Source organism: Zootoca vivipara, chromosome 15, assembly GCF_965207765.1.
Source record: "Zootoca vivipara chromosome 15, rZooViv2.hap1.1, whole genome shotgun sequence".
Lineage (NCBI taxonomy): Eukaryota > Metazoa > Chordata > Lepidosauria > Squamata > Lacertidae > Zootoca > Zootoca vivipara.
The window spans coordinates 18,854,950-18,877,186 of NC_142598.1; the positions used below are offsets into that span (position 1 = coordinate 18,854,950).

A 22,237-nucleotide genomic window follows, 5' to 3' on the forward strand; every position below is an offset into this window, starting at 1 on the left:
ATGATAATGTCCATGTGCAGCCCAGACCTCTTTTGAAGAACATAGCAATTACCGGGGGGGGGGGGGGAGCAGTAAAATAATAGTGGCTTCTCAGTTGTGTATCAGGATACAAAAGTATAATTGCTGGTTGCATAAGTACAATGAGGTTCAAGTTAACAAACTGTCAACAATATTTTTTTAAATCAAAATACTGATCCCCCCCCAAATTTCTTTCCCCAAATTCAGTGCAAATGTAACTTATTGGGGTGTTGTTGTTTTTTTATTGTTGGTCAGTTCTCTCTGATTCTCCATGCTTGCTTAGAGAGGAGAAATCTGAGAGAGAGTCATGGGAGTTGAAAGACAGAGAATGAGAAAGGGGTATAAACCTAGGACAGGTTACAGGTAGGTAGCCGTGTTGGTCTGGATCGAAGTAAAATAAAAAAATTCCTTCAGTAGCACCTTAAAGACCAACTAAGTTTTTATTTTGGTATGAGCTTTCGTGTGCATGCACACGAAAGCTCATACCAAAATAAAAACTTAGTTGGTCTTTAAGGTGCTACTGAAGGAATTTTTTTATTAAACCTAGGACAGTTGCTTAATGTGGAGTGTAAAGGTGTAATCTTTATAACTATTACATTCACTCTGGAGTGAATCTTCAGAATTGACCTTCCTAGATGAAGGTGTTCTTCAACACATGGTCACTGCACTTTTGTGCTTACCTGGGTGTTCAGAGTAGTTAAAGGATGGAGCTATAGAATGTAGTTTTAAACCTGAGCGTGAAACAATTTTAGGTTTCCTTCCACTTTTAAATCTACAATTGCTAGACAATAATATTGCTTGAAATCACGCACAAGTATTTTCTAAATATATATTATAAGCTTTTCTGTGTTGTGAAACTACACATATTTCAGTTTTCTGTATAATAAAATGTTTATATTTGTGGATGTTGAATAACTGATGATCACCTCCTGTACCCCCACCCCAAATATACTTTTCAAAGTTCTGAATTAACCAGGAAGTTTCGTACTTAACTAGGAAGCAGTTGAGTGGGCACATGTGGAGTATGGCAATCCTGCAAGTAAACTGATCCCAAGCTGTTAAGGTCTTCATATACCAGTATAACACCTTGAATTTAGCCCACTAACAAATCAGTAACTCATGCAGATTATATTCTGACATGGTCCCACTCCTGTCTGCAACTGTGCTGCAGCATTCTGCACTAACCAAAGTTTGCGGGTCAGTCACAAGGGAAGCCCCACAAAGAGTGCATTGCAGTAATCCAGTCCACAACAATAACAACTTTTTATTATTTATGCCTCACCCATCTGGCTGGATTTCCCCAGCCACTCTGGGTGGTTCCCAGCAGAACATTGAAAATATGATAAAAGATCAAACATTACAAACTTTCCCAAACAGGCCTGCTTTCAGATGTCTTCTAAAAGTCAGATACAGTGGCACCTCGGTTTACAAACTTAATCCGTTCCAGAAGTCCATTCTTAAACCAAAACCATTCTTAAACCGAGGCATGCTTTCCCTAATGAGGCCTTCCGCCGCTGGTGCCCTTCCACCGTTCGGATTCTGTTCTTAGACCGAGGTAAAGTTCTCAAATGAAGATGCCATTTCCGGTTTTGTGGAGTTTGTAAACCAAATCGTTCTTAAACCGGACTGTTCTTAAACCGAGGTACCACTGTACAGTAGTTTCCTTGTCATGTGATGGGAGGGCATTCCACAAGAAGGTCCTCTGCCTGGTACCCAAATACAGCTGGTAAAAGGCACTTCTAGCCAGTGAGGCTACCTGGGACTCCAGTGACAAAGCTGGACCCAGAAGCACCTTCAGATAGTGCACCTACCTACCTCAGGAAGAGTGCAACTCAAATTTAGGGCAGGCAGTTGACCGATTTATCAGGCATGGCAACCACTCACCCACAACTTGCCTCCAAGTTGCCAGAATTCAAGCTCAGCTTCTTTTCTCTCATCTTTTCCACCACTGCATCTAGGCACTGATCCAGGACCCACCCACCCACTCGTGATTCAGCTGTTATGGAGTAGAGCTGAGTGTCATTAACATACCAATGGCACCTTGCCCCCAAATTTCTAATGACTTCACCCAGCAGCTTCATTTAGATATTAAATAGCATTGGGTATAAAAAAAACACTGCCCTGCCAGCAGTCCAGGAAACTCTCTCCCAGTGCTACTCTCTGGACCCGGTCCTGTAGATAGGAATGGAACCACTGTTACACAGTGTTTTCCATTCCTATTCCACAAAGCCAGTCAAGGGGGATAGCATGAACAACGGCACTGAAAACTGCAGAAAGATCAGGTAGCAGGAGAAAAGTTGTACTCTATTTGCCCTACTCTCTGCAAAGGTCATCATCTGTTTAAAAAAAAGGAAAGAAAGAATAAAGGGGACGACGACGAAAAGCACCTATTGATGTTATTAGTGCAGCCATTATTTTGTTAGGAATGTGACGTGTATATTGATTTTGAAATCCAAAGCTGCTATTATTATTATTATTATTATTATTATTATTATTATTATTATTATTATTATTATTATTGTTATTGTTATCAGCAGCAACAACTACAGTTTAGGATCTCATTTACACTTCTGCGTTTCCCCCCTTAAAATTTATGAACAAGTCTTCTATCTGCAGTAGTTTACGGGCTTTTACTAGATGTGACATGATTTCCACTTATTCATTGTAATACAAGAGAAAACTTAAAACTAAACAAAAATTTAGTGAAATTTCATTCAAATCCCAAAAGGATCATATGATACAATACTGCGGCTGACTGAACACCATCCGATTTTCATGTTGAGTGTTATGAAATAATGACTGAGTGACTAAATGACACACAGGGGCATTGTTACAGAGGGGCCAAGCTCTGGGTCTTTTGAACCAGGCCTCAGATCTCCTACCCCTTTCTCTCCTTTTAAACTTACGTGGTGTTTTGTTTAGTTTTTTTAAACTTTTGCTTACAGGGTGACTGGGCATACAGCATAGTGCAATGCTGGTAGGATGCCAGTCACCCACTATCTTAATTTGTCTAGAGGCACTTAGGCATCTAAACAGGCATGTGCATATTTATGTCAGGGACCTGTGTCCCAGAATCCTTGAAGGATGACACAACCCCCGTGCCAGTGGGTGGGGAAAATGGGCAATGCTTTCGGTGTTTTGTGCAGCTTTTGCTACTTAAAGAAGTAAATAAATTCTGTTCTTTGAAAGATCTTCACTCCTTCCACTGCTGCATCACGGATCTCTTCTCTGTGTTTTGTCTTTTAAAGTCGTGAACAGCAATTCACCCGGAAGCCTAGCTCTGACCCCTATTTTGTAACAGCAGGATGTATGATTACTCCTGCAGAATTTATGGCAGGGTGAGCATATAGCTGAAGGAAAAAATGTGCCGTATTAATCATTTGGTAAGCTCCTAGGTAACGGTTTGTTAGCAGCATGTTGTTTGGCATCATTTGAAACTTCTGCCCTGTGACATTAAAAATTTCACAAGTATTCAGCAGCACAGTGGGAGAGGAGATGTTCTGTTACACATGTTTCACTGTTCTCTCTCTGCATCTGAAATGCTTAGCCACTGATAGTTTCTGTTATCAGTGATCCACATATCAAGAACTGATTAAATGCTCATATAGAGTGAACTGATATATTTCTAAATATTACACTCACTGTAAGGCTCACAGTGTTTTATAATAATACATGATGGTGTATTCAAAGACTGATTCTCTCTGTATTGTGCAGTGGTATGTTGTCATGTCTGTAGCAGTTACTACATGCTGGTGGGATCTGACATGGCGGGGGAGTAGTTATTACTTCCTGATTTTTTAAAAGCTTTTAGTTACATCAGTGATTCTTCTACTTTGCATGCAGTCTTCAGAAGTCATCGGTTCCAGATTCTTTAGAGGAGATGTACAACTACTCAACGTGGCATGGAACCAGCCCAGTCAGTCCCAGTCAATCATTTCTACCTTCTAAAAGCAGAATGGCTGGGGATATAAAAATTATGGCTGGGTTTTGTAGTTGAGCATTAGTTTCTACTGAAAATTCTGTCCTGACCATAATAGCAGAGCAATGTTCCATGCATTTATCAACACTGATGCTGTCTGGTGAAATTGACTCATACTTTATGTAGGCTGATGAACGCGTGAAACTACTTTTTTTTTTTACTTTTAATCTATGATTTATTCCATAGTTTTAGATTATCTTTTCCTTTTCAGTTTTTCTTAAAATATTTTTTTTAAAAACTATTCTTCTTTCCTAGGCCCCAGCACATACAAACTGGCCTCAGCAGAACAGAATTCTGTTTGTAGGGCTCTGGGCTGCTGAATGCTTGATTTGGATGCTCTGGCACATAGTCAGAGTGCCAGCAGTTTGTTCTGAGTTGGCCTAGAAGGGGAAGAAGGTTACACCTTGCTATCTACACACAGAGTAAACATGATTATACCCCAAAGCAAATTAATGTTAAACCATCTCAAAAATTTCTAGTTAAAAGAGTTAATTTCAAGGTATAATGCAGACAACTATTTTTAATTGAAAAAATGTTTTCCAACCAGGACACATGTGGCAAAAAGGAGCATTAGGCCCTGGTGGGCCGCCCCCTTACCCACTAGTGATTGGCCAAGCGGATAGCCAATCAGGATTTTTTAAAAAATGATTTATTCTTCTTCACTTTTCACTTCCCTCTCTTGAGTGCTTCCAACAAAAACTGCCATTCTGTATACTACATGTGGCCTCCAAGCACAGCACTTACTTAAAATGGGTCTCCCTAAGGCAAAAACCCTTATTGACCAGCGCCTGAAGGATATCGAACAGCAGAATAATCTGGCCTGTATTAAGAAATTTAGTGCTTGGAACGCTTATCTGCCCCCCTCCCACTTTGACTCTCGGGCACCATATCTGTCTAACCTAACCATCCCAAAATTTAGGTGGCCTTTACGCTGGCCAGACTAAATATGTTACCCTCAGCTGTTCTTGAAGGTAGATACAAAAAAATTCCAATCGAGAACCGCCTTTGCCCCTGTGGATCTGGCTACGTAGAGACTGTGTCACACGTTCTCTTGTCTTGCTCCCTATATAAAGATCTGAGGGATGAGACTATCACGCCGCTCCTATCTGCCATCCCGGGCCGCTCATGGAAGCCAAATTGTTTTCACTCCTAGCTGACCAGAACAGCTTGGTAACAGAGAAGGTTGCCAGATTTATCGAGAGAGCAATGAGACTGAGAGCCGCTATTTGAATGACAACAGTGTAGTCACCCGGATTCCCCGCATAGGATTTTATTATTATTAATAATAATACTTTATTATTTATGCCAAGTTTCAAGGAATGAGATTACAGTGGTACCTCGGTTTATGAACACAATTGGTTCCGGAAGTCTGTTCATAAACTGAAGCGTTCATAAACTGAAGCGAACTTTCCCATTGAAAGTAATGGAAAGTGGATTAATCTGTTCCAGACGGTCTGTGGAGTACTTAAACTGAAGCGTTCATAAACTGAAGCAAACTTTCCCATTGAAAGTAATGGAAAGTGGATTAATCCGTTCCAGATGGGTCCGCGGAGTACTCAACCTGAAGCGTACTTAACCCAAAGCATGGGTGTAAGTGGTTCCGGAAGTCTGTTCATAAACTGAAGTGAACTTTCCCATTGAAAGTAATAGAAAGTGAATTAATCCGTTCCAGATGGGTCCGCAGTGTTCGTAAACGGAAAATTCATAAACCGAGGTGTTCATAAACCGAGGTTCCACTGTATTAATTTACTTTTATTTATTATCCCCTGCTTATCTGGTTATTATTATCTTTCTCCTTGTCCTGACCATCCTCCCGAGGCTATATTCACAATCTTTCAATTTGGCTGGACTCTATACTTAACCGGCCTGGAGCAATCTACCAGAGAGAAGGTCGCCGCCCATGGGAAAGAGGGATATCGATGAATGATAACCCAGCTTTTACCTTGGGTTTTAATAGGTTTAATAGGTTTTATTGGTAATCATATTTGTAATGTATTTTTGTTGGATATGTCCTTTTGATGCTATGGCCTGTCGGCTACGCAAATAAAGTTTGATTTGATTTGCCATTCCATATTATCGGAGGCCTTTTCTGCATACATAAAGGGTAACTTTGCTTGTTCAGTTTTAATAAAATCTTCCCTTTTATAATATTATTCATACCTGTCGATCCATCAACACAGCTTTTCTGTGATGCCATTCAGCCATTTTTAAGGAAATTGCAGTGTTGGCTGAGTAGCAAACACTCAGGTCTGCTTCTCTAGTAGGAATTTCCTGTTAAATAAATGAAGGGGAAGACATACTGTCATCTTTTTACTCCTCCATCTTAAGTCTCTTAAGATCTTCTGCTTTTGAGCACAAGGAGTCAAAAGGATTCTGAACTGGAGTTGCAGATTTCTCAAGGCCAGGATTGTCTTTCCTTGGCAAAAGATATAGGCCCAATCTGCTTTGTTTGTTGCTTGGATACACCACATTATCATCATTATAAAAACTACTGGGTCTTATAAGTCGCCCATCTCCACTGTTGTAATGAGAACCCCGGGATCTGTCCTTTCTGGCGGCAGCAGGGGGACAGGAACGAAGGAGGAGAAAGGACAACTTTCTCCTCCTTCGTTCCTCTCCCCCTGCTGCTGAGTGTGCACAGATCCCGAGGGTCGGAGAAGTGCTTGCGCAGCGCTTCTCCGAACCCCGGGATCTGTCCTTGCTGTCGGCGGTGGGGGAAGAGGAACGAATGGATCCTCCGCTTCTCCCTCCCCCCACCCGACAGAGCCAAATGCCGGCTCTGTCGGGCGGGGGGAGGGAGAAGCGGAGGACTGATCCGATCCTCTGCTTCTTCCTCCCCCCGCCCGACAGAGCCGAAGTGCGGCGGTGCGAAAGGGGAAGGCAGGCAGCAAAAACCCCGTGGCTGTGCGGGGGCTTTCGCACTGCCGCGCTTCGGCTCCGTCCCCTGGAGCCGAAGCGCGGCGGTGTGAAAGCGAAAAGCCCCCGCACCACCGTGCTTCGGCTCCGGGGGACGGAGCCGAAGTGCGGCTGTAGGGGGGCTGCTTCCCCCCCCCGCCGCCTGGCACACAGCTGCTTGCCTTCACAGTCCCCGCACCGCCGCACTTCAGCGGCAGTGTGGGGGCGTTTTGCCGCCTGCCTTCCCCAAGCCAAGGGGAAGGCAGGCGGCAAAAAGCCCTGGCAATTTTTCGCTGCACTTTGCAGTCGGAGGTTCATTTTTCTATGGCCACGCCTCGTCGTCTTGCGAGGCAACCTCCAATCGCAAAATCCATTCGTCCAGCGAAAAATTCGTCTTACAGGGCATTCGTTAAGCGAGGCACCACTGTACAATAAAATTTTCCAAATTGCACAGGTTCTTTAATGAGAAGAAGTCTTGAGCTCTGCCCAGATGGATTTGACCCAAAGCTTACACTCTTTTTGACAGTCTTTCCTTTGTGATTGTACAGGTGTCGATTATCTCAGGTGCAAGAATATAATAACACGGCTAGAGCAGTTACCACAGTTGGTCCCTTGGAAGCAAGTTCAGGCTGCCAAGAAGATACAGACACTTCCTTAAAGCTGAATGATTCTCTCCACTGATCTACCCCATCTCTTGTAGTCATTAGTGAAGCTGCCTTTTTTGTACTTTCCTTTGATCTTTTCTCTGAGAACTGTGCAATCACCAAGGTGGGGCACTGCCTCAGCATCTGCTGGGAAGATACACACTTCCCAACCTTGTCCCAGCCCTTAAAGGAAGTAGACAGTCCATCCCTTCACTGCAAGAGGTCGGATGAAGTGGCAGCTGAATAGCAACCCCTGCCCACACTTCCTTCACTATCCACTGGGAAGATATGGCAGAAGCTCAACAAGGACCCTTCCCAGCCTCTTCCCAGTCCTTCAATTCCTTAAAGGGACTAGACTAGATTAGGCTGTCCATCCCATTCCTGTAGGAGGTCTGGTGAAGCAGCAGCTGAAGAGCAACCACAATCTTCTCATCCACTGGGAATCTATTTGTAGCACAGCACTAAAACGCACACACATACACCATGTTTAATTTTTATTTTTATTTTACACTTTCTCAACACCTGTTGTTCTGCGGTTTGTTCGTTGTGGTCTGCTCATTATGCTGTTTTCTTATTGCGGACAAAAATAATATATTTCATTTAATGCACAGTTCCTTTTTTAAAACGTGCAAACACTTTAATGTTGCAGGTTATTTTGGGCACTTCCTGCATATTTGAAGTTGGTTAAATGCAGTAGTAAAGATCAGAAAGTGAAGCTCCTCAGCATGTTACTAACAAATATAACTGATTCAGTAATATGTATCTACTAGGTTTATAAGCAGTGCTTTTCTTCTAGAGAAAAGGGTGCCAGTAGTCGCCATGAATTGTTGCAGTAAGTGCCACACTTTTAACCAGTAGAAAAAAGAGCTGCCATACAGCGTACCCTTGAGTACCCCCAGAAAAAAGCACTGTTTATAAGTACTCCAAATGTGTCCATACAGGTTAATATACAAATATGCACACATGTTCATAAGCATGCAGGACTCTTTATCATATGCCATTGTACTCCGGCTTGTTTAGAAAAGTATGCTAGCTTCCCTCATAAACGTCCTTATAAAATGAACATGGGATCTCCACTCCCAATCGTCACCCAAGCTTGTGGTTCCTTTCCATCCTTTTACATAAGAGGTTTCTTTGTGAGCTAGGCCATTTGTCCATCATTGTTTGAGGTCCAAACATTGGCAAAATACCCTGTCACTGATCCAGAGTGTTGTGAATGGTAGCCCCTCACCGACAATTGGTGGAGGTTCCTAGAAATATTCCTGAGAGGATTATTTAACCTTTCAATTTAGGGGGCACAAAGCCTTGCTGATTAATGAACTTTCTGATGGATGCTGATAAGCGGCTCTGTTTCTTTATTTCCTCTAAAAGTGATTCCTCCTTCTGCCCCATATTACTATAATCTTAAACATAAAATGTGGCAAATAGATTAAAAAAAACAGCACTGAAGAGTTTATCTGGTTGGCAAACTGAAGGAGCTAAATTAAAATTGGTAATGAAAGCAGTGGCTGAGCCCTGCGTATGGTTTTTTAAAATGTGCTCTGTATTTTGAAGAGACTTATTCTCTAGCTTGCCTAGTAATGACTCTGCTTTTGGTGCACAGTCCGGGGCTGGCTTCTGTTATCCCCCCCAAAAATGAGTTGTGTTATCTGGATGACTGCAGACACATATGCATCCCCCTTTCTCACTGCATGGGCAGACAAGGTCGATAGCATTACAAGGTATTTGTGGCAGTGCTTGTTTCAGTTTTCAGAGCTGCCAGTTTCCAGCCAGATTTGAATTACAAAAGAAGAAGCTGGCATGAAAATTGAAAGGGTTTATCGGCTAGTCTGAAGCCTCATAGCACATTGCTTATTTATGCAGTCCATTTGCACCAGGAAATATATAAAAAAAGGAAATACATTTTTAAAATAAGGCCATAAAGACCCAGATATGTTTAAGATGGCAAATAAAATATAGATACCTATAATATCTTTCCAGGAAACGATTTCACTTAATGTTGCACATTACTTTAGAGGAGCATTTATGTTGCTGTCATAAATTTGTGTGTTTTTGTCACTGTACAGGTAGTCTCTGGGGATTAAGCAGGAAGCCTCTGCTAACTTACTTTAAAATTAAAATAGAGGAAAGATAGGTCTGGAGCTTGAGAGCTCCATAGGAAATGGTTGGGAGTTTAATGTACCACCCTATTTAAATAATGCTTTTCATTCCATGTAAAATTAGCTATGGACCAGTGAGTATGTGGCACGACCTTTGGGGGAAATTAGGATGCTTTTTAAGACATGAAGATTTTGGAGCGTTTAGAAGTTGGCTTGCATTTCTCAGTCTAGGGTGTGTGTGTGTGTGTGTGTGTGTGTGTGTGTGTGTGTGTGATACTGCAAATCAATATTTGAGAACATAAGCTTCAAAAGATTATGTTCACAGTGGCTTTTTCTCTGTAGATTTTAACATTTTTCCATAGTAGTAGCTGCTATAATTTGCATCTATTTACAATTCATTATGTATTGTCTATTCTGTAGAAGCTATTGTGTCATAGCACTTGTACTATGTATTGAACAACTTACATGTCATTTTTCTGGCCATTTGCAAGTTCTAGCCCAATTAAAAAGCCTGCCATTTAAACAAAACCTAATATCATACTCCACTCTTATGACAGTATTCAGGTGCATTTAAGCATTTCCCATAAGAACCCTTTACTTCTGGGGTTTGATCATAGCTACATAGAACCATTCCCAGCTTTAATCTTCAGATCAAAGTTCACAACCAGAATGTAATCTACGAAGGAAAAATGTAAACCTTTCTGGAGAATAATTTTGGGTTTTATTGTGTTTACTTACAGTAAAAAAAAAAAAGTTTAATTTAAATACATCAAACATCAAGTCTGTTAACATTTTAAGTACTTTTACCTTAAAGTGAAAATGTTGATGTTCACACTTCTATAAATAAGCAGTGTGTGCTGCTCTTTTTCATGAATTTTCAAAAGGATTGTTATTTTGTAGCATGTGTGACTTAATGATTCAATCACTCAATAGGACTAAAAAAGAAGAAGGGAAAAACATCCAAAGGAGCTGTTCCGGTCTGTTGTGTACATAATACATGTTTCAAAAAAATCTGCCTAATTAAGGAATTACCCAGTGGAGTGGGAATCTGTTGGGTGCGTGACATGATTCAAACCCCCCACCTGACCAAAGAAAGTACACAATTATGACATTAAATTATATCTGGTATTGGCAGTTTTTAAACTGGAAAAGATGACACAACCTTGATGACACAACCTTGATGACACAACCTTGATGGCAGAAAGCGAGGAGGAATTAAAGAACCTTTTAATGAGGGTGAAAGAGGAGAGCGCAAAATATGGTCTGAAGCTCAACATCAAAAAAACCAAGATCATGGCCACTGGTCCCATCACCTCCTGGAAAATAGAAGGGGAAGAAATGGAGGCAGTGAGAGATATTACTTTCTTGGGCTCCTTGATCACTGCAGATGGTGACAGCAGTCACGAAATTAAAAGACGCCTGCTTCTTGGGAGAAAAGCAATGACAAACCTAGACAGCATCTTAAAAAGCAGAGACATCACCTTGCCGACAAAGGTCCGTATAGTTAAAGCTATGGTTTTCCCAGTAGTGATGTATGGAAGTGAGAGTTGGACCATAAAGAAGGCTGATCGCCGAAGAATTGATGCTTTTGAATTATGGTGCTGGAGGAGACTCTTGAGAGTCCCATGGACTGCAAGAAGATCAAACCTATCCATTCTTAAGGAAATCAGCCCTGAGTGCTCCCTGGAAGGACAGATCGTGAAGCTGAGGCTCCAATACTTTGGCCACCTCATGAGAAGAGAAGAATCCTTGGAAAAGACCCTGATGTTGGGAAAGATTGAGGGCACTAGGAGAAGGGGACGACAGAGGACAAGATGGTTGGACAGTGTTCTCGAAGCTACGAACATGAGTTTGACCAAACTGCGGGAGGCAGTGCAAGACAGGAGTGCCTGGCGTGCTCTGGTCCATGGGGTCACGAAGAGTCGGACACGACTAAACGACTAAACAACAACAAACTGGAAAAATGACCCACATAGCATGTCTCCTAAAAAGGATGAAATAGTTCACCATCTATACTTAATGGAGTGTTATTTGAGATAGAATAATTTGCTTGTTTCTACTTTCCAGGATCTGGTGCACCTGCCATTAACATGTATGGGTCACAGATTTGTCCTTCATATAAGAGGCAGACCATTTTAACTATTAGAAAGTTGCTTCTCAAATCTTGTATCATCTTAATTGTCTATGATGGTTATGCACATTTCAGGTTCATTTATGTGCGCCATGTATCAGCAGGGCTCGTAACTACAAGCTCCATTCTGCAGAATTTCTGCTTGCTGTTAATTGCTTGCACCTGACATCAGCTACTAAGATATTGCTTGATACTTAGCCATACCTTAGGTGCTCTACATATAATGTATATCGGGTGCATCGCTAGTTACATTACCATAATAGTGTGTGTAGAGAGTATTTGATGATTCAGAGGCACTTTTGCTTGCTTCAGCTTGTCTCAACCAATCTTTTTCTCCTTATCAACTCAATGAAAGCTATTCTTGAACCAATCAGCTCTGCAGACCAGTCCTCAAGAACTAGACCTGTTGTTGTTGTTTAGTCATTTAGTCGTGTCTGACTCTTCATGACCCCATGGACCAGAGCACGCCAGGCACTCCTGTCTTGCACTGCCTCCCGCAGTTTGGTCAGACTCATGTTGGTAGCTTCAAGAACACTGTCCAACCATCTCGTCCTCTGTCGTCTAGTTTAAAAGGTCGTGGAGCTTTTCACTCCACTGGGGAGATGGATGGAGCAACTGCTTCAAGATGAATACTTTATATCAGTTTCAAGGGTAAATTTACATAATTCCACTGGAGGTTTAATTATCAGGATGGAATGCAAAATAGCTGGCACCCTTTGACACCTTTAAAAAGTTGTACTTGGTGACTGGCACCCGATTTGCTGCATATGTTAGGAAGCAGGTTTGTCCTCCTATCTGGTGTCTAGGAAATACTGATTTAAAAAAACAGAGTTTTGCAGGCCTGTCCAATAATCTTTGACATGAGCTCATTGGGTGGGGAAAGTTATAACTTGGGACTCCTGGTTCCAGTGACTATACCGTAGTTATCCAGATCTTTTGCAGCTTCTCCCCTCTTTCCCATTCCAGTTCCATCTTTTACAGCAGGGGTGGCCAATTCCCAAGAGACTGCAATCTACTCACAGAGTTATAAAATGGCAGTGATTTACCCCCTTTTGGGGGGTTTAGGTCAAAGTTGTTGATTTTTTTTTAGGAAGGAGGAAGGCCCCATTTTGGGGGGGGTTCGGGTCAAAGTTATTGAGTTTTTTCAGGGAGGAGGTAAAATGTTGAGCTTTTTTTAGGGGAGTCACAGTTGTTCAGCTTCTTTGGGGGAGCCAATGATCTACCAGTGATCTACAGCAGACATCCAGTGATCTACTGGTAGATCACGATCTACCTGTTGGAGATGCCTGTTTTACAGCAATTTCACCACCATACATTCGCCTGGCCAATGCATAGCCACCGCTGCTTCTTTCTCTCTGCCTATCACACTCAGATTGGAGAAATGGAATGGAGAAAGTGCATGGGTCTGTATTGTAGTATGGCGTCATTTCATTCAGGCTGTGTGGTCTGTCTGGATTAATCTTCTGGAGAAAGGAGAGGGCTTATACATGACAGTCACTGCCTCCTGCTCAGAGCTCTTCCGAGCAAATTCTGTTTCAACTAAGGACCATTTGGTTAGCATATAATGCTTAGGATTTTCCCAAATGAAAGGTTGCAGTTTCCCCATGTGCAGCCTCCTGCCTCCTGCAAACCTTTAAACATGATAGCAATGCCATGGAAAGAGCTCACAAATAGGTGCTGCTACTGTAACATTTTAAGGATTCTCAGGAGAAAATGCTTTACAAATGAAGTGAAAGCAAGGAGTTGTGGCTGGTGGAATACACTGTTTTAGACAGAAAAATCTATATTTTGGAAAGTTGTTTGCTGTGAATTTGGACACTTCTTAAGATACTGCAACCAAATTTTGCATGATGGTTCCTGCGAACAGGGGGCACATTTGCCTATGTTTACATACAATTGGACATCATTTTGAATCAAGATGGCAGACTGAATCTTTCAGAATTCCACTGATTTTAACACCTAATTTTAAAACTGCACTGATTTGGGAGTTTCTTAGATTTCCCAAACAATGCCAGACATGAAGTTGCTAGCTGACTACAATCCCAAAGCTATGGCTATGTTACATGCTACTTCACTCCAATCTAGCGTGCCATCTTAGCTTGTCAGCTGCATCTTCCTGGGCCTGACAGGTTTGTCTTCTTAAAAGCATTTCTGTGGTAAAGGTAAAGGGGCCCCTGACCATCAGGTCCAGTCGTGTCCGACTCTGGGGTTGCGGCGCTCATCTCGCTCTATAGGCCGAGGGAGCCAGCGTTTGTCCGCAGACAGCTTCCGGGTCATGTGGCCAGCATGACAAAGCTGCTTCTGGCGAACCAGAGCAGCGCACGGAAACGCCGTTTACCTTCCCGCCGGAGCGGTCCCTATTTATCTACTTGCACTTTGATGTGCTTTCCAACTGCTAGGTGGGCAGGAGCTGGGACCGAGCAACGGGAGCTCGCCCCATTGCAGGGATTCGAACCGCTGACCTTCTGATCAGCAAGCCCTAGACTCTGTGGTTTAACCCACAGCGCCACCTGGGCCCCCCTATTTCTGTGGTAGGGAAGAGCAAGTTTACTTTGGGGTGAAGATTCTCGTACTGAAGATAATGCCAGAGTATTCTTGTTCAGATTCCAACTGGAAACAAAGCCTTATGAGGCACGATTGAGGGAGTTGGGTATGTTTAGCCTGGAGAAGAGAAGACTGAGAGGTGATAGGATAGCCATCTTCAAATATTTGTAGGACTGTCACATGGAAAACGGAGTAAGATTTTTTTATGGTTCTTCGGAGGGTAGGACCCAAACCAGAGAATTCAAACTTTTCCTTTTTTGTTTTTTGTTTTGTTTAACTGTTATAATCATTACAAGTCATGAATAATTGTATTTTAAAGTTTAGCCTTAGGCTTAATTAGGGAGAGAGAGAATTGTCCAGCTTCTTGTCTGAAGGAAATTATGGCTCTGCCTGTGACAGTGGGAGTTTTACCCTGAAGTGAACTACTTTCCCCTCCCCAACAAAAAGGAAACTACATAAAGTTTTCTGTTCCTGGAAATTTTTTTGGATTCATGTAATGAATTTCTGAAATTTTCCAAAACACAATCTAGAGAGGGGAAATAATAACCCACAGGCCTCACCTTTGAAACCAGGGAGATGGGACAAGAAAGAAGCCCAAGTAGGAAAGGAAGTTTGAGCAGTTCTGTATGTAGGCGACGTTCACTATGTCCCACTTGTGAGATTTCTGTCCAGATTACAGGCTGATAGCTGCAGTGGAGAAATGTTTTCTTTTGAAAACACTTAACCTCATATCTTAACATTACATAGATTTCAAGATTGTTCCAGTAAAAGGATGGTGTAGTTCAGATGCATATTTGTTGGCTAAGATAAGCAAAAATCCATAGCAAAAATTATGATGCAAACAAAGCCCAAGTTTGGGCTTATGGACTGTATCCAATAATATACTGTAGCATTAAGTAAGCCTCCTATCAGTACAAGGATTCCCTCTTGCGCTACAGGGCTTCCCTCTGCATGACCCTTAAATCTGTTCTGGGGGTTCCACCAACTGTCCACAGCAGATTTGGAGAGGGCACAGGGCGGGAGAGGGGGAGTCACATGGCACAAGTGCAAATGCTTTCACTGACATTTTTATGTAGAGCAGAGATAAGCAACTGGATCTGGTGGATGGATAATATTATTATCTCCCTGCCCTTAACATTTCCATCACCTGACTCACAGTGATGCCAGGTGACCCTTTTATACCAGCAGAATGATAGCTGGTATAAACTGATTAATGTCACAAGACTGTAACCTCAGATTCAGGAGATCTTGGAAGATTAGTAAGCAATTGCCACTTTTTGTGTTTTATTCTTTTTTCACAATCTTGCTATTAAACATTTCTCTGCTGCATAAGATTGGATTTTATGAGGTTTTAGGTTTATTATTATTTATTATTATATTTTTTGGATTTATATACTGCCCTATACCCAGAGGTCTCAGGGTGGTTCACAGAATAAAATCAAAATATAAAACTACATAATCAAAATAAAAACAAGCCAATACCCACTCACCCTCCAAAAAAAACCATTTTAAAAAGGATATAGGATGTCAATCAAAACAACCAAAGGCCTGGTTAAAAAGGAATGTTTTTGCCTGGCGCCTAAAGGTGTAATAATGAAGACCCCCAGCAAACTTCCCCGGGGAGAGCATTCCACAGATGGGGAGCCACTGCAGAGAAGGCTCGTTCTCGTGTTGCCACCCTCTGGACCTCTCGAGGAGGAGGCACACAAAGGAGGGCTTCAGAAGATGATCTCATAGTCCGGGCAGGTTCATATGGAAAGAGGCAGTCCTTGAGCTTTTGCGGTCCTGAGCCGTTTAAGGCTTTATAGGTCAAAACCAGCACTTTGAATTGGGCCCAGAAACTAATTGGTAGCCAGTGCAGTCAGACCAGAATTGGTGTAATATACTCAAACCGTCTTGCTCCGGTGAGCAACCTGGCCACTGAATTCTACACTAACTGGAGTTTCCGAACTGTCTTCAGAGGCAGCCCTACATATAACTCATTGCAGTAATCTAACCTTGAGGTTACCAGAGCATAGACAACAGTAGTTAGGTTTTTCCTGTCCAGATAGGGGTACAGCTGAGCAACCAGCTGAAGCTGATGGAAGGCACTCTGCGCCACTGAGGCCACCTGAGTCTTGAGCAACAGCAAAGGTTCCAGGAGTACCCCCAAGCTACAAATCTGCTCCTTCAGAGGAAATGTAACCCCATCAAGAGCAGGCAATCTCCCACCCACCCTGTCTAGGGAACTACCCACTAACAGTGTCTCAGTCTTATCTGGATTGAGTTTCAGTTTGTTGGCTCTCATCCAGTCCATTCCCCAGGCAGGACACTGGTCCAGCACTTCCGCTGCCTCACCTGCAGATATCAAGGAGAAATAGAGCAATGGAGCAATAGAGAAATAGTCAAGGAGAAAACAAGCTGCAAACTTGGTGGATCAGGGGAATGCCCTGGATGTAGTGTATCTTGCGTTCAGTAAGGCCATTATATTCTTGTGGAGAAGGTAGAAAAATGTGGACTGTCTTCATGTGTCCTGTGGATGATTTCGCATCTCTTTCCCCTCACCCTGGCAGTAGTACACCTGTCCCTCATACCAACCTGCTTTCTGAATTCCAGATAATTTCAAAAACAGTTTGCAGTGTGACACAGGAGGTGATGGTTAAGTGGGAAAAAGTCATAAGTGCAATCCAGGTCATTGGAGTCTTGGCTCTGACTAAAGGAGCTTTTTGGATTCTGGCCAAAAGTGTTGTTCAAATCTCATACTGCATGGTCAGCTGTGGGAATATTGTAGTGTGCTTTCACTGAATGTTGTGGGAGTACTTGAATCTGCAGCTAAGTGGGTATGGGAAATCTGGATAGGAGACTGTTTGAGAGTGACTCACAAGAGCAGGGTGTAAATATAATAAATAATTTTTAGCATCATTCTTGAGCAAATTTCTCCCAAGTCACATTTTAATGAAAAGAAATTAGTGTTCATTTCATGTCATGCTGTTTTTTTCTTGTGTACGTGTGTATTTGGAAGATAGAACAGGGGGGAATGTGAATAGGCAATTCCTTTTAATTAGTGAAATTATGTCAGATGCCTATCTTAAGAAGTAATGAGCTTCATAAAAGCAGGACCTCATTGGATCAAAGTCAGTTTAAGATAAGGGCATCTCAAGGTCACAGAAAGAGCTGCCCAGCAGTTCCATTTGCATAAAAAATTACTGTCAGAAATAGGCGGTGGAGGCAGCCCTGGCATTTTGATCTCTTGGCCTTTGTCATGGAGATTCCTTGTAGAGAAGGGAGGAAGGCCAGTGTCCCAGATAATGATTAACTGTTTTAATGGCATTCATTCATTCATTCATTCACTCATTCCACACTAACTACTCATGCAGAAAAAAGGGTTATGTAAAATGACATTAGAAGAAAATCATTTGTAATCGTTGCATCGGGGCTGCACTTTGAGGAGACATTAGGAGTAAATCCGTGGCGTGGTAGGCTTATGCTTTATCTTCTGATATTTACTGAGTTTACTGGTGCATGAAAAGCTTTCAGCAAGAATAGCAGATGGGATGGACCTTTCATAGGTAATGCTATCTACTGGGTTATTACTTCTATATATTGATAGTGAAGTAATCTTCAAGATATCACCCTACAAAATATAGATTATTTAAATGTTTGTAACAAAAAATCCTATAACACAGAGCAGCTACTATCATGAATACTTCATTTTGTACCTATTGGATCAGAGGCCTTAAATGCTTTTTAAAATCTGAAATAATGAGAATATAGTGAGCTTGACAACATATTGGGTTTCTTTTCTTTCCCCCCCCCTCTCCTTTGCCTTTTGGACAGCTGTAGGGAGATATGCATAGTTAATCTGAATAGCAAGTATTCAATTTAATTTGTCTCCTTAAATCTGACCTTTTCTATTACATAAACAAAAGGAGGTGCCCTGCAGACATCTTTTGATGTCGCATGAACACACATTCTTCATGCATCCAAAACTCCTTAAGGATTTTTGCAAGATTTATAGAACAGAAAAGCAGGCTCCCATTGTTCCTACTTCCAGTTGTTGGTGTACAGTCATGTCCCAATGGAAAAAAAAATGTTGCTATACTTTCTATACATTGGGGAGCAAGATAATATTGGTTGGAAGTATTTCCGATCATTATTACCAATTTACTAAAATAAGCAGCTCTGGAACAGAAACATTGATAAGCAGCAATTTTTTTAATCTCTCTGCTATTTGCACTCAATAGAACATAGAATTATAAAATTGTAGATGTACCACAAATCTACAGATGTAGGTTTATTTACCCTTTTTAAATATTCCATACAATTATTTTAAGAGTGGCTAAGAGAATTGGGGGGGGGGTACACACCTATATATCATGCTGATGAATAGGTTCGGTGATATATGTTTATTTCATAAAATAGAAGACAGATGATTTTTCTTTTCAGTAAGTTAATATTGTGTTACCCCAAGCATTATTTTAAGAAATCAGAAGTTGCCTTGCACAAGGAGAGCCAATGTAGTCCCCATTTTAAAGATTGTGCTGTTAAAAAAAATGCATCAAGACAGATCTTAGAACTTCATGCACTTTTAGCAGAATTTACACCTAGGCTAAGACCCCATGAACATACAATTAGTCCAGCTTCCAGATAAGTGTGTATGGAAATGCAGCCTTAGCTGATAAATAAGGTCAATTCAAAATCTAGAATTGGGTGACATCTCTAATTGACACCCAATAATTAAGTTCTCTAATTGTCTAATTGTACTGTTATTGATTAGATTGTAGATATGTGTTGCTAATTTATTTTAATTAGTTGTATTTGGTATCTTGCTATGTGTAATTCTTTCTATTTTTTTCTGTTGCAGACCAGGCCGGGACCACTGAAGCAGGCTGAAACACATGTTGAGCATTCTGCTTCCGTGTACTGTTACAACTGTGCAGAGAAAGGCCATTATGGATATGTAAGTCCTAGCAGGGTCTAACTTTGCTTCTGATTATTCTGCTAAGAAGAAAGTATTGATCACATACCCCTACTCAACAGTTTGGAGACTTCGGCCACTCAGAATAGCTAGGCTAGTTGGAAATTTCAACACAGAATAAGGCCTTAGGCATACAGTCAACTCAGCAAGGGTGCATTGCATTGGCTTGCACAACCCAGCTTTATGCACTTGGCGGCCAGCCAGTTGCAATTGCACAAATTTAATGCACATACGGTGGAAAGCTTAAAAGTGCTTTCTGCACTGGGTTTTCCTGCTGCAGAAAGAACTTTTAAGTTCTCCGCCTTGCTTACTGGGTTCCAGGAAGCTCTTGTGTGGAGTCTGGGAGGCTCCCACGAGAACTTCCAAAACCTCACAAGGCCCACCGACTTCAGAAAAGTAGGGACAGTCACCAGGAGTGGTTCTGGAGTGGTTCTGACTACACTATATGCAATTTTGGCTTTATGCGCAATTCCCTGGAACGTAACTCCTGTGCAAGTTGTGAGTCTACTTACCGTACTGTATTTTATAAATAACATCTGATCTTACCCACAGGAAAATGTGATCAACTCTGGAGAGAAAGGCATTTGTTTCACTCCCCCCCCCCTGTTATTTCTGAGGATGAATGTATGTGCAGCGACATCAGAATAGTTGTGCGTGTCCAAAATTTGCTAAACCACACTTTAGTATGATGTGCAAACACCCTGTTGCTGGGAAGAATAAGTAGGGGTGACCTTGCATGGATAGAGTTTGCCATCTAGGGTGGGTGGACAAAGCTGTGGTCTGGGAAGAAGTGAGTTCCCAGTGAGTTGCCCATTTTCTGTGGTTTAAAGGGTTTATTTCCACAGATATCAAGGAATCTGTCAGTACTGCTCTGCAACCCCTCAGTGGTAGGTCTTCTGCCAAACGATTGCATAAGGAGCAGGAAAAACTTAAGTCCCAGGAGCAGGCTCTATAGCCTGTGCACCCTGAGCCCTCATCCTAATATCTGGCTACTGTGTTTCCCCTATTTTAAGGCGTAGTCATAAAGTAAGCCAGGGCAGCAATTTTAAGCATTTGAGAAATATAAGACATACCCTGAAAATAAGACATACCTCCATGTCTGCCAGCTTGGGGCCTGATACTGGCTGCTGCAGCACGGAGCGCTCAGCAGCGGCGAGCACTCGGAGCGCCCAGGCGCGGGCAAAGCAAGGAAGCAGAACATGGAGGTGCTGATCAGCTGGAGCGCGGGAATCAGCTGTTCCTGGCTCAGCTGTAGCGCGCGCCTAGGAGGAATGCAGCAAAGTCAGCCCTGAGGAGGGAAAATGGCGTTTAAAAACACTGTTTGAAGCGTCCACCTCGCGAAGGAAAAGCGCCCCACCGGCCGCCGCCCTGCCCAAACCAGGGCTCTCTCCCCTCAGTCACCCCCAGCTGCCCCGCCGCCGCTCTCCCCTCCCTCAACTGCCCCTTCTTCCCCAGCCTGCTGCCCACGTTCCTCCAGCCAGGGCGCGCAGCAGGGAAAGGGTGTGCAGCGGATGAGGCAAACAGAGGTAGCCGGTTGCCCGGGGGTGGGACAGTCAAAAAGGCGGGCGAGAAGGGAAGGAAGCTCCTTGCTCTCCGCCTCCTCTCTCCCTCTCCCTCTCTTCCGCTGGGCGCCTTGGCCCCGGGAAGGCGCAAGGAGCCGCAGCGAACGCGGAGGAACAGGCGGCCAGGGGTGGGTCGCTTTCTCCGCCTCCTCGGAGTTTGGGCTCCGTATCCAGGAAGGAGCGAGCCCGGAACTGCCTCCCAGCCGGCAGCCCCTGAGGAGACGCCACCGCCCACGAACTTCTTTTCCCTCAGGCGGCTGCAGCGTGGAGCGCGCCGAGTGCTCCGCAGCGCCAAACGCTTGGAGCGCCGGGCCGGGCGGAGCGCCTGGGCCAGCGGCCTCCACCTGGCCCAGTCGAGGAGGCCTGCCTCCCCGCCGCCCGGAACTGGCGGCTGCAGCATGGAGCGCGCTGAGCGCTCCGCAGCGCCGAGCACTTGGAGCGCCCTGCTGGGCCGGGCGGAACGCCTGAGCCAGTGGCCTCCACCCGGCCCGGGTGAGGAGGCCTGCCTCCCTGCTGCCCAGAACTAGCGGCTGCAGCGTGGACCATTGGAAAAGACTCCTGGATGAAGCCCTCTCTCCAGGCAGAAGAGAAGCTGGGGGTTTGTGAGTTGACCCCAGGGCAATAGTGGGCAGTGTGGAGGGATGCAGAATGAAGTCGGGCAGATCATACCGTAATAAAAACCGTACCGGTAATAAAAAAAATACAGGTAATACACCCCACCAAAAATAAGACACCCTGTGGTTTTTTTCGGGGGGGGGGGAGTTATAAGACGGTGTCTTAAAAAAGGGGAAACACGGTACAGGTGCTCCATTTTTTCCCCTTTGGTTCCTTTGGCACACATTTTTTTTCACTAGCCTCCTGTAATGCTTGGCAAGCTGAGTGGATTTGATAAAATTGGTTTCTGGTTTCCTGCTTTGATGGCTCTGGTTATGTCCCTTTCCCCACAGTCTATCAGCCAGTGCAAAGAATTTTAATCAAGGTTTGGGGAGGTTGTGTTCATCACTCAGGACTGTGGCAAATAAACTCAAGATCCACTACAGATGGCACAGTACCCCCTTCCCTCTTGTCTTCCAGCCCTGAAATGCCAGGATTTTAGGTCAAGGAATGGAGCTACCGTATGGATTTGTGTAATGTAATCACTCATGTGGGATGGCAGGTGGTGGTTATCTGGAAATCCAGTGTGTTCTTCCTGTGTTGATGGAATACATGTTCCTTCAGACCTTTCTCAACTTTGAGGTTATCTGTCAGTTCCCTCTGCCCCAACTCAAACCATAAGGGGGTGAGGTGTCTGGTGGGGAATTCTAATGAGTTTCCTATCTGTTTCTGTAGAAAGGCTCAACATTTTCTCTTCAGAACTGAGATCTGAGCAATCTGGGCAGAGAATAGGAGTGTTCCTCTTTGAAAAGCA

The 22,237-nt window shown here is 43.2% G+C and overlaps 1 protein-coding gene across 6 annotated transcripts in view; it reads left to right on the plus strand.

The window, feature by feature from the left end:
• Positions 1-22,237, plus strand: part of ZCCHC7 (zinc finger CCHC-type containing 7) — a 159,911-nt gene that overhangs the window by 101,760 nt on the left and 35,914 nt on the right. For all 6 annotated transcript variants that reach the window (XR_015947211.1, XR_009556836.2, XR_009556835.2 and 3 more), the window contains exon 7: positions 19,154-19,249. Coding sequence is in view for 3 of the 6 variants with exons in the window: in XM_088658496.1 (XP_088514622.1) it covers positions 19,154-19,249 (96 nt within the window). In the remaining 3 variants the exon portion in view is untranslated. The remainder of the gene's footprint in view (positions 1-19,153; positions 19,250-22,237) is intronic.